The 16,641-nt window shown below is 43.3% G+C and overlaps 1 protein-coding gene across 3 annotated transcripts in view; it reads left to right on the top strand.

The window, feature by feature from the left end:
* LOC110488561 (fibroblast growth factor receptor-like 1) overlaps positions 1-15,347 on the top strand; it is a 59,522-nt gene extending 44,175 nt beyond the window's left edge. For all 3 annotated transcript variants that reach the window (XM_021560807.3, XM_090198157.1, XM_021560809.3), the window contains 4 exons: positions 12,176-12,268; positions 12,379-12,657; positions 12,810-13,163; positions 13,250-15,347. In XM_021560807.3, the coding sequence (XP_021416482.1) occupies positions 12,176-12,268; positions 12,379-12,657; positions 12,810-13,163; positions 13,250-13,653 (1,130 nt within the window). In that variant the 3' untranslated portion in view covers positions 13,654-15,347. The remainder of the gene's footprint in view (positions 1-12,175; positions 12,269-12,378; positions 12,658-12,809; positions 13,164-13,249) is intronic.
* The last annotated feature ends 1,294 nt before the right edge of the window (positions 15,348-16,641 follow it).

Below are 16,641 nucleotides of genomic sequence, written 5' to 3' on the forward strand. Positions count from 1 at the left end.
GTGCGGGGGCACCGGTTAGTCGGGCTAATTGGGGTAAAATGTACATGTAGGTATAGTTAAAGTGGCTATGCATAGACGATAAACAGGGAGTAGCAGCAGTGTAAAAGAGGGGGTTGGCTGGTGGCGGGACACCTGTTCAGGAGTCTTATGGTTGAGGTTAGGGCTCTGTGCAGGCCAGTCAAGTTCTTCCACCAATCTCGACAAACCATTTCTGTATGGACCTCGCTTTGTGCATGGGGATCATTGTTCTGCTGAAACAGGAAAGGTCCTTCCCCAAACTGTTGCCACAAAGATGGAAGCACAGAATCGTCTAGAATGTTATTGTATGCTGTAGCATTAAGATTTCCCTTCACTGGAACTAAGGGCCCTAGCCTGAACCATGAAAAACAGCCCCAGACCATTATTTCCACTGCTCCAGAGTCCAATGGCGGCTAGCTTTACACCACTCCAGCTGACGTGGTGATCTTAGGCTTGTGTGCAGCTGCTCAGCCTTGGAAACCCATTTAATGAAGCTCCCGACAAGCAGTTATTGTGCTGACGTTGCTTCCAGAGGCAGTTTGCGGCTGAGCCGTTGTTGCTCCTAGACGTTGTCACTTCACAATAATGTCACTTACAGTTGACCAGGGCAGCTCTAGCTGGGCAGAAATTTTATGAACTGACTTGTTGGAAACCTATGACAGTGCCATGTTGAAAGTCACTGAGCTCTTCAGTAAGGCCATTCTATTGCCAATGTTTGTCTATGGAGATTGAATGGCTGTGTGCTCAATTCTATGCACCTATCAGCAACGGGTGTGGCTGAAATAGCCGAATCCACTAATTTGAAGGGATGTCTTCATACATTTGTATATAGTGTATTTGGTGACATTCAATAGCACTTGTTGTCAACATGTCTCCAATCTTATCAACTCCTCCTCATAGCAAGCACGGGCAGAGAGGCAAGTCTAACCTCAAGTTCCGATCCTTTTTTTTTAATGACTGCTGCAATCCTGCAACACACTGAGTAGAGCATACTTGTCATAAAAATGTAATTTTATCCCTGTAGCTGATATTCTGTTCTTGGCTCTTGATGCCTCGGTGTGGTAATTTGGCTGTAAACCCGAGTGAGGTAACAGTAATTTTAAAACTATTTTTTAACACATAGACCACAGTTCTCACTGAAGTACTTTTTCTTTGTGCCTTTCTGCACACAAGTGTAAATAGAAACATGTTTTTCCCACAATAGTGGCAGCAGGAAATTACCCCATAGGTATTAGTTGTGCTCTTGACTTGCATTTTTGCAGCTGCATGATATGTTTTAATGACATCATAAACACAGGTCCAATCTCACACTGCTGGGTAAGTACTGCTGGGTTGTTGCTGCTGTGTAATGTGCTGCTCCTTTGCAAAAACAAGGATTTACAATGTCTCCCTCTTTACCTCCATGGTAGTAAAAGTGTTATTTTGTCAGGGGATGTTTGAAACATTTGGAAGCTGTCAGAGTTCAGGAGAGGTAAAGCTTGACCCTGACCTCTTGTGACCTTCCCACCACTCACTCTGGATATCCTGTCCGGCAGGGGGACAAATCCTTCATCACTCTATTTCCCTCCCTAGTCTCCAGTGTCCCACTCACAGCACCCAGGCCCCATAGCCCCTCCATCTCCCCCAGGGCCTGGCTGGCTGTACCCCTATCCCTGGCTGTACCCCTATTCCTAGCTGTAGCCTACCACTGGCTGCACCCCTGGCTGTAGCCTTGGTGGTCCCTTTGTCTGCAGGAATACAGTCCCCTGCTGTGAAACCCTGTTGTTTTAGGGCCAGGCCTCACGCAGCCAACATTGTTAATGCTCAGCACTAGTGCCTCGCTTGGGCATTCTGCAGGAAAGGACTGAAGCTCTCCCTCGACAGTTGTAAATAAGGGATGGAGTCAGTAACAGTTGTTGCCCCAGTTCTGGGTCACGTACCATACCAATACAAGAGGCAACGGAAGTCTACCAGACCCACTGAAACAGAAATGGAAGAACAGTCATGTATAGTTCGATACTAGGCAGATTAGTCTATTTGGCTTGCATGACCTTGCTGTTCTATATATGCCCTGTGTAAATGTTGACTCTAAACAACCACACATGGTAGGAGAGAGAGAGGCATTCTATTCTATGGCTATGAGACTGTGGATTCTGGTCAGACGGGAGGCGAGTGCGGTCTGACAGTCGGTCAGTGAGTTAGGGCTGAAGGTTTTCTAGAGGGCCTGGTGGAGCAGCTCCAGCCCCAGACCTTTTGTTCTTTGTTTGCAGGCGGTGAGGTACATGTGTTGCAGTTTAGCCCACGCCTCCCTCACCTAAATGGATAATTGTATCGAAATTATACTGGCAGGCCCAGCTCTAGAATTCTGTACGAGACGGACGGACAGCAGGGGGGGCAGCCAGGCTGGGGCGGGGGGTTCAGCCTGCTGCGGCCTCAGTGGAGTTTGTCAGAAATGCAGGCACACTTTGGGTTGTGCCATGTTAAAGGAAAAAGGGGTGGGGGGGTTAGTTGCCAGGAGTCACAGCCACCAGTGTTAATAAATTACTCTGTGTGGTTAAAACTGAACACACCCTCCACCAGTTTCCTCCCTCCACCTAACTGACCATACTCCTGGAAATAGAGTGACTCAACAATTACCACCACAAACCCCTATCCGTTGGCTTTTAAATCCACGTCTTTTCTCTCTTTTCCCTCTCTGTTCTTTCCAAGCCAGGCAATATTTGGAGCGAGAATGATTTACATGTATTTTTCCAGGCAGCTCCCTGTTTCTTCTCTCTCTTAACAGCCCGTGAACTATCGGTGAGGTAAGATTTGTGAGTTGTTAACATGTTGAGAGATAAAAAGCTCTTGACAGTGAGTAGTGGTTTCAGTGATACAGTTGAAACTGGAGGCGTTACATTAACTCATCCGAACAGTGAAATATGCGTGTGAGGGATTGAGTCGCCCCTTTGATCATGTTTCCACCGACGTGACAATGATCTAATTTCTAATTGTGATTACTGCTCGTGTAACACCGAACCCCACGACAACCCGACCCACCCGGGCCTCCTAGAACATGTTTGTTTTTTTCCTCATTCATTGTAGGGAAGTTGAGGCAAGTTCAAAGCACAAACACATATGGACACAAATGAATCCATGCTTGTGAGTAGTGGAAGAAAGGCCTGTGTTGGGGGGAAAGGGGGAAAGATTAAAGGATGTTTGATGAAATTGAAACCATTCGGTCTCATATGAAATTAAGCTGAACAAAGAGAGAGACAGAGAAAGAGTTCTCCGTTGTAAATAAGTGTGGGTAGCAGGACAAGCAGTAAGGGAGTCAGTTCTGTCTAGACTTTGAGACCTAGGGCAAGGGCAAATGCTATAGGGAGGTTAGGGTTAAAGATAGTGCCAGGATGTGGGTGAGGTTTAGGTTAAGTATGTAAATACGTTAAAGGTTAATAGTAAGGCTAGGAGAGGGTTTGGCTGAGAGCCAGAAGGGTTCATGGTCAAGGTTAACATTAGTATTGGTCAAAACAATACCACATGTTAATTGCAATTTGCAATACAATGAATTTTCATTGTGCAATCATTTAAAAATATCAGCTTTAATATTGCAGATTGTGGCTTCTATCAATGTAATTGTCTGCATAATTTCCAATCTCTCATATATAATATTTGAAATATATATATATTTTAAAAATATATTTTCCTTCTTTATTATTGTCCACTAACCCTACTAACCCAGGGTGGCAGGTAGCCTAGAGCATTGGACTAGTAACCAAAAGGTTGCAAGATCAAATCCCTGAGCTAACAAGGAAAATATGTCATTCTGCCCCTGAACAAGGCAGTTAACCCACTGTTCCTAAATAAGAATTTGTTCTTAACTGACTTGCCTAGTTAAATAACGTTTTTTTTAAAACTCCCCTTATTGGAGTGATCAAACAATAATTAGGCTACTACATACATTTCACAGACAGCATGTTATATTTTTATTTGTTTTTGTCCCAGTATTCAGATTCCCTCCAATCTATCTCTGAAGACCACCCAGTTTTAATTTCTAGCTGGCATACATTTTCCCACTGAAAAATTCTGAACCTTTCTATTCTCATAGCTCCTACAGCTTGTAAATTAAAGATAAATAACTTTGCTTGGTGTATTATTAGATTATTGATCGATTGACTATGATTTATCAAATCACTCTACAGTGGGGCAAAAAAGTATTTAGTCAGCCACCAATTGTGCAAGTTCTCCCACTTAAAAAGATGAGAGAGGCCTGTAATTTTCATCATTGGTACACTTCAACTATGACAGATAAAATTAGAAAAAAAATTCCAGAAAATCACATTGTAGAATTTTTTATGAATTTATTTGCAAATTATGGTGGAAAATAAGTATTTGGTCAATAACAATAGTTTATCTCAATACTTTGTTATATACCCTGCAGTAACCACTGCGCCACCCAAGAGGCCTATAAGTTTAATGTTAGCTAGCAACTTACCTTGGCTTACTGCATTCGTGTAACAGGCAGTCTCCTCGTGGAGTGCAATGAGAGGCAGGTGGTTAGAGCGTTGCACTAGTTAACTGTAAGGTTGAATCCCCCGAGCTGACAAGGTAAAAATCTGTCATTCTGCCCCTGAGCGAGGCAGTTAACCCACCGTTCCTAGGCCGTCATTGAAAACAAGAATGTGTTCTTAACTGACTTGCCTAGTTAAACAAAGATTAAATAAAGGTGTAAAAAAAAAAATTATCGGCCAAATCGGTGTCCAAAAATACCGATTTCCGATTGTTATGAAAACTTGAAATCTGGCCTAATTAATCGGCCATTCCGATTAATCGGTCGACCTCTAATCGGTACATCGAAAATCTCCTCCCAACTATTTTGCAACCTGCACTGTGCAGCTGTCATTATTTGAGTCCTTAAATGAAACTGGTATACTTTTTTATTTATCACAATTTTCTTTAGCCAATTTTGGTCTTTAATGCAGAGCCTCTTTCCACTTGCCTCCTCTATCTTTGCGGTAACGCATAATATTTGTTGAAATATTTGTTCTGTCTTTTCTGGTGGATTAAATTGAAATTGCAACCAGCTTTCTATTGTTTTAAAAATGGCGATGTTTTGGAGATGATTTCATTTTCAAGTAACCGAAAGTGAGAGGTTGTAATCTGAATGAAGGGAAAAGGGCAATTTTTTTACCCCTGGGTGAGCCATTTTTACTAATCTACTGGAGAACCAGTTCGGATTTAAGTATATTTTTTTGTATGATTGAAGCCTTTAGTGAGAGGTCCAATGCTTTAATATTTAATCATTTCTGCCCTCCAAATTCATATTCATCATATAAACAGGCTAATTTAATTTTGTTTGCCTTGCCTTTCCAAATAAAGTGGAATATTTTTTGCTCATATAATTAAAAAAAACAAGTCGTTAAGTGTATGGTAGCACAATCTTATTTTATTTGGCTAACTTTCTATTAAAATGTATTGTAGTGAGATCATTTCTTTCTTTCAGAATATGAATGCCGAGTATGTCCACTTTACCGTCGGACCATTTAATTGATAACTGCACGATAATGTAAAAGTTACTTCTTTTTTTTTAGATCCAGTACAATACGTAATATGGTGCACTTATCATTGTGCGACCATAAATATGCTCTCTGTACCAAAGACACCCTTACACTCTTATCTGTTTTCATTTAATGTTAGTGAGAACAGCTCAGAACAGATGCTGTCCAGATCCATAATAATTACAAGTGTAGCGTTTCAGCTTAAAGTCAACATTACTCCAATATAACCCCTCACTTTGAGACCCCTGTCCCCCAATCTCTAACCAGTGGCCCTTAAGCCTCCCCCACACACCCCAGGCCCTGGGTGGCTAGCTAGGCCCTCCATGACCCAACAGAACCCTGCCAGCCTCTGCTTCTCTACTGTTAGATCCAAGGGTTTGATCCAAGGGTTTAATTAAACTGGAAGGATGCAAATTAGCCACCTTGACGGGGTCGCCACATTAAAGCAGCTTTCATCCAGATTTTCATGGTGGTTGACTCACTGGGGGCCTGGGCTGGGACCTTAACAGGCAGGATGCACCGGGGCCCGCCCCTTCTCCCCCTCCATGCCCCACCTCGCCCCTCAGCCAGGCACAACAGAGAAGAAAAGAAAAGGCACATTAGGTGGGTAATTTCCTATGGAGTCGCCATGCGCCTGCTGCTGCAATACGCTTATAGCTCTATAAAAGATACCAGGAGACTTCTAATTAGCCTTTCCTCTCATGCTGTGTGGAGGGACGCTGACGACGCTTTCTAATTTGCCTGACTGCCGTCCTGCCTGCCTCTCTAACTCTCTGGTTTCAATTGACGTGAGCCAGAACAGACACTCAGTCAGATGTGTCCTGCTGGAAATAGGTATCGGCACCTAAATACTGTGTGTCAATTTCACATTGAAAGAAACATGGTTCAATGAGATTTGTAATTGAGTCTTGATAATTGATGAACTTGAGAGTATTCAGACCTCTTACCTTTTCCACATTTTGTTACAGCCTTTTTCTAAAATGGATTCAATTGTTGTTGTTTTCTCCTCATAAGTCTACGCAGAATACCCCATAAATGACCAAGCAAAAACAGGTTTTAGAAATGTTTGCCAATTTATAAAAAATGTAAATGTGAAATATTCAGACCCTTTACTCAGTACTTTGTTGAAGCACCTTTGATTACAGCCTCAAGTCTTCTTGGGTATGACGCTACAAGCTTGGCACACCTGTCTTTGGGGAATTTCTCCCATTCTTCTCTGCAGATCCTCTCAAGCTCTGTCAGGTTGGATGGGGAGCGTCGCTGTACAGCTATTTTCAGGTCTCTCTAGAGATGTTCGATCGGGTTCAAGTCCGGGCTCTGGGTGGGCCACTACAGGACATTCAGAGACTTGTCCCAAATCCACTCCGGCGTTGTCTTGGCCGTGTGCTTAGTGTCGTTGTCCTGTTGGAAGTTGAACCTTCACCCCAGTCTGAGGTCCTGAGTGCTATAAAGCAGGGAGGATCTCATCAAGGATCTCTCTGTACTTTGCTCTGTACATCTTTCCCTCGATCCTGACTATTCTCCCAGTCCCTGCCTCTGAAAAACATCCCCACAGCATGATGCTGCCACCACCATGCTTCACAGTAAGGATGGTGCCAGGTTTCCTCCACACGTGACGCTTGGCCTTCAGGCCAAAGAGTTCAATCTTGGTTTCATCAGACCAGAGAATCTTGTTTGTCATGGTCTGAGAGTCTTTAGATGCCTTTTGGCAAACTTCAAGCAGGCTGTCATGTGCTTTTTTACTGCGGAGTGGCTTTTATCTGGCCACTCCACCATAAAGGCCTGGTTGGTGGAGTGCTGCAGAGAGGGTTGTCCTTCTGGAAGGTTCTCCCATCTCCACAGAGGAACTCTAGAGCTCTGTCAGAGTGACCATCGGGTTCTTGGTCACCTCCCTGACCAAGGCCCTTCTCCCCCAATTGCTCAGTTTTGCCAGGTGGCCAGCTCTAGGAAGAGTCTTGGTGGTTCCAAACTTCTTCCATTTAAGAAGGATGGAGTCCACTGTGTTTTTGAGGACCTTCAATGCTGCAGATATTTTTTGGTACACTTCCCTAGATCTGTGCCTCAACACAATCCTGTGTTGGAGCTCTACGGACAATTCCATCAACCTCAATCAGATTTATTTATAAAGCCCTTCTTATATCAGCTGATGTCACAAAGTGCTGTATAGAAACCCAGCCTAAAATCCCAAACAGCAAGCAATGCAGGTGTAGAAGCACTGTGGCTAGGAAAAACTCCCTAGAAGGCCAGGGGTGGCCAGTCCTTTTCTGGCTGTGCCGAGTGGAGATTATAACAGAACATGGTCAGATGTTCAAATGTTCATAGGTGACAACAAGCAGTCAGGTATTCCTGAGGCATGGTCTTAAGAGAGAGAGAGAGAGAGAGAGAGAGAGAGAGAGAGAGAGAGAGAGAGAGAGAGAGAGAGAGAGAGAGAGAGAGAGAGAGAGAGAGAGAGAGAGAGAGAGAGAGAGAGAGAGAGAGAGAGAGAGAGAGAGAGAGAGAGAGAGAGAGAGAGAGAGAGAGAGAGAGAGAGAGAGAGAGAGAGAGAGAGAGAGAGAGAGAGAGAGAGAGAGAGAGAGAGAGAGAGAGAGAGAGAGAGAGAGAGAGAGAGAGAGAGAGAGAGAGAGAGAGAGAGAGAGAGAGAGAGAGAGAGAGAGAGAGAGAGAGAGAGAGAGAGAGAGAGAGAGAGAGAGAGAGAGAGAGAGAGAGAGAGAGAGAGAGAGAGAGAGAGAGAGAGAGAGAGAGAGAGAGAGAGAGAGAGAGAGAATTAAAATTAAATAGGACACCGGATAAGACAGACGAAATATAACAGACTGACCCAACCTCATGGCTTGGTATTTGCTCTGACATGTGCCGTCAACTGTGGGACCTTATGTAGACAGGTGTGTGCCTTTTCAAATCATGTCCAATCAATTGAATGTACCACAGGTGGACTTCAATCAAGTTGTAGTAACATCTCAAGGATGACCATGGGAAACAGGATGCACTTGAGCTCAATTTTGAGTCTCTTAGCAAAGGGTCTGAATGCTTATGTAAATAAGGTATGTTTTTTATGTTTAATTAATTTGCTCGAATTTCTATAAACCATTTTTTGCTTTGTCATTCTATTGTGGTATTGTGTGTAGATTGATGAGGAACATTTTTATTTCGATCAATTTTGAAATAAGGCTGTAACGTCACAAAATGTGGAAAAAGTCAAGGGGTCTGAATACTTTCCGAATGCCCTGTACATCGAACAATGACCTTTGTTATAATTCAAATCTGAACCTCAAATCTTCTGAACTTCTGAACTGCTTTTAATGTTCTTGACAAGTTCTATGACTATTTTCTAGTCTGTGAATTGCTTTGCTCAAGTTGAACTAATGTATATGTCATTCGGGTCCATATCACTGCTTAAATCTTATATCATTTTCTCTTCATTAACATTATTGTTCTGGTAATAGTTCACCACCACCATGGTGTGTGGAATGGAACTGCCACTTAATACTCTATTCTTTCAATTTCTAAGATAAATTGAACGACCAACTGTTCCGTTATCTTCAAACGTCAGCTGTGCCGTCACTAATGAAAATCACTGTGAAACCATGTTTGTTTTGCATTCGATATGGGCCCATGTTCAGATGGAGAGTGCTTCATGAGACACAGTGGCACGTATGTTTGAACACGGGTACCCGGTAGGAATGAAGAATGGGCCTTTTTGAGGGGTGACCCTTTAAAGTTCTCCCAGTAGGAAAGAATAATATGTGACCTTATAAACACTCCTTCCACATGAGGAGCTTCAGGGACTGGGACTTGGGCTGCCCTCCTTCGCCCTCTCTCTCGCCCAGACCCGCCGTTTCCACCTCCACCCTCCCTCACTGCCCCTCTGTGTGTGTTTCTGTGGGCCTGGACTGGAGCAGAGGAAAAGGGGTCCCCTGTCCTTCAGCCTAGCGCTACACCAGTCCAGCACCACTTTCCATTCCACTGCTCCACTACACACAGGAGCCAGAGCTGGCACAGTCTGCCCAGCCGTAAGGTAAAGCCGTGCTTTACCTCAGTCATCACATCAGGCCATTCCACTGACCGCTGCCTGAAAGTATGACGTACTTTCTTGAACTGGGTAATCTTTATCAACCAGTCACTTTTTCCAACCAATAATTTAAACCGGTCACAGATTGCATCATGTGTATTTAATGTATAAATAGAGTATCTGAAAAATGTCATATCCAATACATAGGAAATGGTCCAATGTTCTCCTAATAATGCTGCATAAGGGAAAACCTCTGTTCTGTCCCTCTGCACCTGTTTCGAGAGAACATCAGCACACAGAGAGTAAAGATATGAGCCCTAGCTAAGACCTCTTTCGACAAGATAATGCCCCCCTAATTCCACCTCGGTGTTGCTGAATAGCCACCTCTCCCGTGCCAGTGGAACCGTTGCTACACCCAGGCTTACTCTCCCAGAACCCTGGGCCAATAGCAACAATGGGGGCTAGCAAAAAACACTTGGTGCTGGCTTTGGGCTCTCCTGTACCTCACTACGCAGTGTTAAGCAGGGCGCGGCCCTCTGGCTGTCGTATGGCCCCCTGGACCAGAACACCAGGATTAAATCAGGACAAAGAACAGTATCCACACGCACATAAGTGCACACACACAAGCGCACACACACATGACTTTGACCGTTCATACCTGGTGACCTGAGGTTCCATCAGGCAACAGTGATGTTGGCATAAGACACGGCTAGGCAGAGCAGACATTGTGGACAATCAGCTTAGTACACAGACCAGAGAATCTTGTTTCTTATTGTCTGCGAGTCCTTTAGGTGCCTTTTGGCAAACTCCAAGTGGTCTGTCGTGTGCCTTTTACTGAGGAGTGGCTTCCGTCTGGCCACTCTACCATAAAGGCCTGATTGGTGGAGTGCTGCAGGGATGATTGTCCTTCTGGCAGGTTCTCTCATCTCCACAGAGGAACTCTAGAATTCAAGGCACACTTAACCAGCATGACTACCACAGCATTCTCAGAGATACGCAATCCCATCTGGTTTGCACTTAGTGGTACTGTCATTTGTTTTTCAACAGGACAATGACCCAAAACCACCTCCAGGCTGTGTAAGGGTTATTTGACCAAGAAGGAGGGTGATTGAGTGCTGCATCAGATGACCTGGCCTCCACAATCACCTGACCTCAACCTAATTGAGATGGTTTGGGATGAGTTGGACCGCAGAGTGAAGGAAAAGCAGCCAACAAGGGCTCAGCATATGTGGGAACTCCTTCAAGACTGTTGGGAAAGCATTCCAGGTGAAGCTGGTTGAAAGAATGCCAAGAGTGTGCAAAGCTGTCATCAAGGGTGGCTACTTTGAAGAACACTTTTTTGGTTACTACATGTTTCCATATGTGTTATTTCATAGTTTTGATATCTTCACTATTATTCTACAATGTAGAAAATAGTAAAAATAAAGAAAAACCCTTGAATGAGTATGTGTCCAAAATGTTGACTGGTACTGTGTGTGTGTGTGTGTGTGTGTGTGTGTGTGTGTGTGTGTGTGTGTGTGTGTGTGTGTGTGTGTGTGTGTGTGTGTGTGTGTGTGTGTGTGTGTGAGCTCAGTCAGCAGTGGACTCAGGGTTAGAATAGGTTCTCTGTGCATTCCTGTGGGTCGGGCCCAAACAAAGCAGCACTTTCTTTCAGCCTTGTCCGTCTGCCTGTTTGCCTGCCTGTCTGACTGCCTGCTGACCTGCCTGCACAGTTTAGGTTAAAGGCAGCTAATTGGTTTCCAGCTCAGGGTTAAGTCAACACGCCGTCTTGTTTAAAACAGTGTGGAAACTTGAGAGAAGCAACAATAATATGGCACTGTTTGCTCACCCCTGCCTCACAGAGCCAGTTAGAATAATACCAGCGCTTTGCCTGCTTATCGTTCCCATAGAGTTGTAAAACTTCATACGCTCTGAAAGCCAAACACGCAGTCATTTTACACACCTCACAGTCCACTGATCTCCAAGCAGAATCATTCATCCTGCGTCACACAGAGGGGTCCTTGTTGGAGCTCAAAGTAAGGCAAATAAATCTGAGAGATCCTTCAGCAGTTTGCACTCATCCCTAGACCCCCGTGCCATTTACATGACGCCATTTTCAGACGTTAAGACTTGGATCTTGGGTGAAATACCTCACATCACTGAAACGATAACTGACCGCTAGATTTATGTGGCAATATCTAAACGATACTTTGTGGTAATGGCAGGGGGTAGGAGAACTCCCTTTTCTTGAACCCATTGGTTTTATATTGCCTTTCTTTGCTCTGTAGCGTGAGAGTACATCATCTTTCTGCAATATTCTGTTTTTTGAAAGACTACATAAACCCTAACTTTTTTGCTTTGGTGTTTTTTTTAGATACTAGATTAATGCATCGTCTTTCACAGTCCTACGATCAGATTTATTCAGACTTCTCACTGGGCACAGACATCAGTTCAACGTCTAGTTTGGATTTACGTTTGGTTGACTTCAATGTGAAATCAACAAAAAATGTCACCATTTCATTGGATTTAGGTGAAAAGTTGGGTGAAAATGAAACGGGTCGGGTCGCTATGAAACAATCTTCATACTCCCTGCATGGGTGTGTGTGTGTGAGTGACAGAGGAATAACCCTCAGTCAATGACTTTTGTGTTTTTCAGATGACACTGCAGCGACTCAGACTGACGCTCCACCTGCTGTATTGGAACCCAACGCTGAGCTCACCCAGCCTGACCCTACAGGAGAGCCCTGGGGTGAGCAGCACACTGCTTCACTTCACTACATTATAAGACTCGTACACGTTGTCATCTAAATGCTGTTGACATCTGTGTTACCTAACCTCCATGATGTATTATCTCTGCAGTAAAGCCTCGGTTCAGCCAGCCCACTAAGATGCGAAGGCGGGTGCTGTACAAGCCGGTGGGCAGCTCGGTGAGGCTCAAGTGCCAGGCCACGGGCACCCCTCCCCCTGTCTTTACCTGGTGGAAAGACCAGACCCCTCTGCCACCCCCGCGCCAGGGCAAGCGCCCGCAGTGGACCCTCACCCTGAAGAACCTGCAGCCCCAGGACAGTGCCAAGTACACTTGCCACGTCTCTAACCCAGCAGGGCACATCAATGCCACCTACAAGCTGGATGTCATCGGTAACACCACCGACACCACAACAAATAATTTTCAGTTTCCTCTATCACACTCCAATTTCATTTATACCCAGACCTCCCATATGTTGCCAAATTAATTGTGTTATTGTCATTATGATTCACATGCTTATAAACTCCTGTCCTTCTCCCTACAGAGCGCTCGCATTGCAAGCCTGTTCTGACCGGCACACACCCGGTCAACACCACCGTGGAGTATGGTGGCACCGCCTCCTTCCAGTGTAAGGTCCACAGTGACGTGAAGCCCGTGGTCCAGTGGCTGAAGAGGGTGGACCCAGGCACACAGGACCGCTATAACTCCACCCTGGAGGTCGGCGGGCAGCATTTTGTGGTTCTTCCCACAGGGGATGTGTGGTCCCGGCCTGACGGCTCCTACCTCAACAAGTTGGCTATTGTCAAGGCCCGCGATGAGGATGCTGGCATGTACATCTGCCTGGGAGCCAACACTATGGGCTACAGCTTTCGCAGTGCTTATCTTACTGTGCTGCCAGGTGAGTACAGCCATTCACGGGATGGGATGGAGACTTACATCTGTAGAGCTGTCTCTCATATCACTGTGATTTGTCTCTCTGTCTAGACCCTCAGGTGGAGAACACAGTGACGCCTCCCCACCTGAGCTCCGGCCTGCCCTGGCCTCTGATCATCGGCATCCCTGCAGCAGCCCTCCTCATCGTAGGCACTATCGTACTCTGGCTGTGCCACAGCCGTCGGCTCCACAACACCCTGGCTCCCCGGCACATACCTGTAGTCCACAGAGACCACCACATCTCGGACAAAGAGCCCAGCACCACCACCCCCTGTAGTGCCCTGACTAGCCCTGACTACCCCAGCCAGAGACTGGTGGGCCTGGGAACCCCCGGCCTCAGTGGGCCCCCTAAGATCTACTCCAAGGTTTACACAGACATGCACACGCACACACACACACATGCCCATGTGGATGGTAAGGTCCATCAACACCAGCACTTCCACTACCAGTGCTAACCAGCCCCTTCTCATCCCACCCCATACCTACGGCCTTGTCTCCTAGCCACTGCTGCTATTCTGACCCAACAATGGACTATGAGCAAGGGACAATGAGCCTGGTAGATGGAACCAAGGAAAGGCTTGTAGTTCATATGAACTACACCTCCCATGATAAGCAGTGTTAACACACCATTTGGTGGCAGAAGCCCTACCAGGTTGGATCCTGGGATAGGCATGGACAAATGTTACTAAGCTGCCAGCTAATACCGCTTCATTGAGATGTCTCAGGGCAGGGAAACCCTCCCATGTTTGCTATTGAGTAATTTATGTTTTTTTAATATCAGACAACTAAGATTAAACGCGAATTGTATTTTAAAGGATGGAAAGGAATGGACAAATGATAGAATGTCTATATAAACAACAAAATGCAGGGCACTCAAACATAAATATTTAGATGTGTGTTTGGATGCACGTAGCCCTGGAGAAATCATTAATTAGTTAATGGGAGAAGTGTCAGGGTTAGGTTCAATTTAGGTAAAGGACATCCAATTTACACAAATTAGTGTTTCTAATAGAATTGACCCCAACCCTATAAAAAAAATAAAAAATAACACTCATCTAAACATGTACCTGTGTCCAAACTTTCAAAGCATAAAGTAATATGATGAACTTTTAAGCTTGTCTAAATTGGAAAATTCAAGATTTATAAGCTTTTAAAGAAAATTTAAAATGTAACTGTGACAAATCAAAATCTAGCCAAGATGTTTACAATGTGTTTTCGAGCTTTTATATTCTCCTAATAGTAACACAAACTGTGGTGTCCTCTGTTTTGAAATAGGTGGTATAATTTTTTTTTAAAGAGGTTTTGTAAATGTGTGTGTTTCATGTAGGAAAGTACAACTCATCAGGGAAATTAGATGGATGGATGAATGGATGAGGTGAAAAAAAGTATTTTTTTTATTCAGATATTGTATAATATGTATCCAACTGTGCCTGAAAAATACTATTATTTACTCTGTACAGTGTCTGTCAGATGCCAAGTTCTTTTGCAGCGCTATAGATGTGTATATTACTTACAATTCTTGTGAGGTATATTGTTGTATAAGGTAGGACAAGTATTGTACTGTACCTTTTGTCTAATGGTTTAAAAACTCACAAAAAAGCTATTTAGCTGTGTTTTTATTTTATTGTTCTATATTTATTTGTAACCTACATTATTCTTCTGTAGCTCAGTTGGTAGAACATGACACTTGTAACGTCAATGGGTTTGATTCTCGGGACTACCCATATGTAAAAATGTATGCACGCATGACTGTAAGTTGCTTTGGATAAAAGTGTCTTCTCTTCTGCTTATATTCTTATTCCAGATTGGATTTAGACAAAAATATGACAAGTGTTGATTGTATTGTTAAGTTGAATTACAGATTCTACTGGCCTAGTTGTCTCATATTTTATTAAGAACCTGACCATATCTTTATATATTTTCACTTTTTTATTTGTTGAAAAACATGGCAACCATTACAAAGATAATTTAATAAAGAGTCATTCACCCTACTCTCAAGTAGCCATAAATCTAGTACCCAAGTGTTTTAAAATTGTCACGTTAATCTTGTGCAATTACTCTGAAACATTGCATGATGCAAACTCACTCTGGTGCTCATGTAAATTTAGTACTGTACAATAATATTTTTGTAATAAAAATGGTTTCTATACTTTTTGTGTAGTGTTTGCAAAATCTATTTCAATGAGGACGTTTACATACGAAATGTGAAAAAAAACAGAGTGCCATTCTGGTCCATGTTGACTTGCTACTTTACACTCCCCAGAAAGGCCTCCATCCACTGTTAGTTTAACATCCTCTGGAATGCTCTGGGAAAATCAAGTTGTGCGTTCAACACCAGGCAAGGAAATAAATATTCCTAATAGGATTTGATACCTATTAATATGAGGGTAGGGTTACACAGACACAGTGCACAGGGCTACTTCCCCCGTTTCTCACTGGAAGACAGTAACTGCAAATCATCACTGGAACAACAGATATTTGTGAAACCCAGTGTTGGAAAAGTACTCAATTGTCATACTTGAGTAAAAGTATAGAAAATGACTCAAGTGAAAGTATCAAAAGAAAATGTAATTGCTAAAATATACTTAAGCATCAAAAGTAAAAGTATAAATCATTTCAAATTCCTTATTAAAAGCAAACCAGACTGCACAAATATGTTCTTAAAAATATATATATATTTATTACAGCTGCCAGGAGCAACACTCAGACATAATTTACAAATGAAGCATTTGTGTTTAGTTAGTCAGCCAGATCAGAAACAGTAGGGATGACCAGGGATGTTCTCTTGATATGTGCGAGGGAGTAAAAATTACATCATTTTCTTTAGGAATGTAGTGAAGTAATAGTAAAAGTTGTTAAAAATATAAATAGTGATGTAATGTACAGATACCCCAAAAAACAACTTAAGTAGTCATTTAAAGTATTTTTACACCACTGGTCAAACCCAGTGTCAAACCTGATGTCGCTTCCTTCCACTATATTTTTTTTATAATTTAGCAGACACTCTAATCCAGCGAGATTGAAAGGAACATTTAGGGTTAAGTGCCGTGTTCAAGGGAACAGGAACATGATTTTTTTAAATAGTCATTTTGGGGATTTAAACTAGCAACCATTTGGTTACCTGTCCAATGCACTTAACCGCTAGGCAACCTGCCCAATTAGTTTGTTGGTTGTATTTTTTTCTCTCTCTGAGATAACGAAATAGTCACAAAACATTATTTTAATGAATTAACATATTATGATTACCAATTAAATCAACGTATCTATCTATATAGCTACAATGAAAAGGCCAGGGAGTTTGGCTGTTTCACACCATGCATAAAACCCTCAAATTGTGTTGTTTTTTCCCGCCATCTAGTGGAATACTAGCGCCATAGATTGAACAGAAAAACATCCAAAACTTCAAATGTACATGTACATTCCCTGATATGATTGCAGTGTAA

Source organism: Oncorhynchus mykiss, chromosome 14, assembly GCF_057628025.1.
Source record: "Oncorhynchus mykiss isolate SJ-2025 chromosome 14, ASM5762802v1, whole genome shotgun sequence".
In the NCBI taxonomy this organism is placed as follows: Eukaryota; Metazoa; Chordata; class Actinopteri; order Salmoniformes; family Salmonidae; genus Oncorhynchus; species Oncorhynchus mykiss.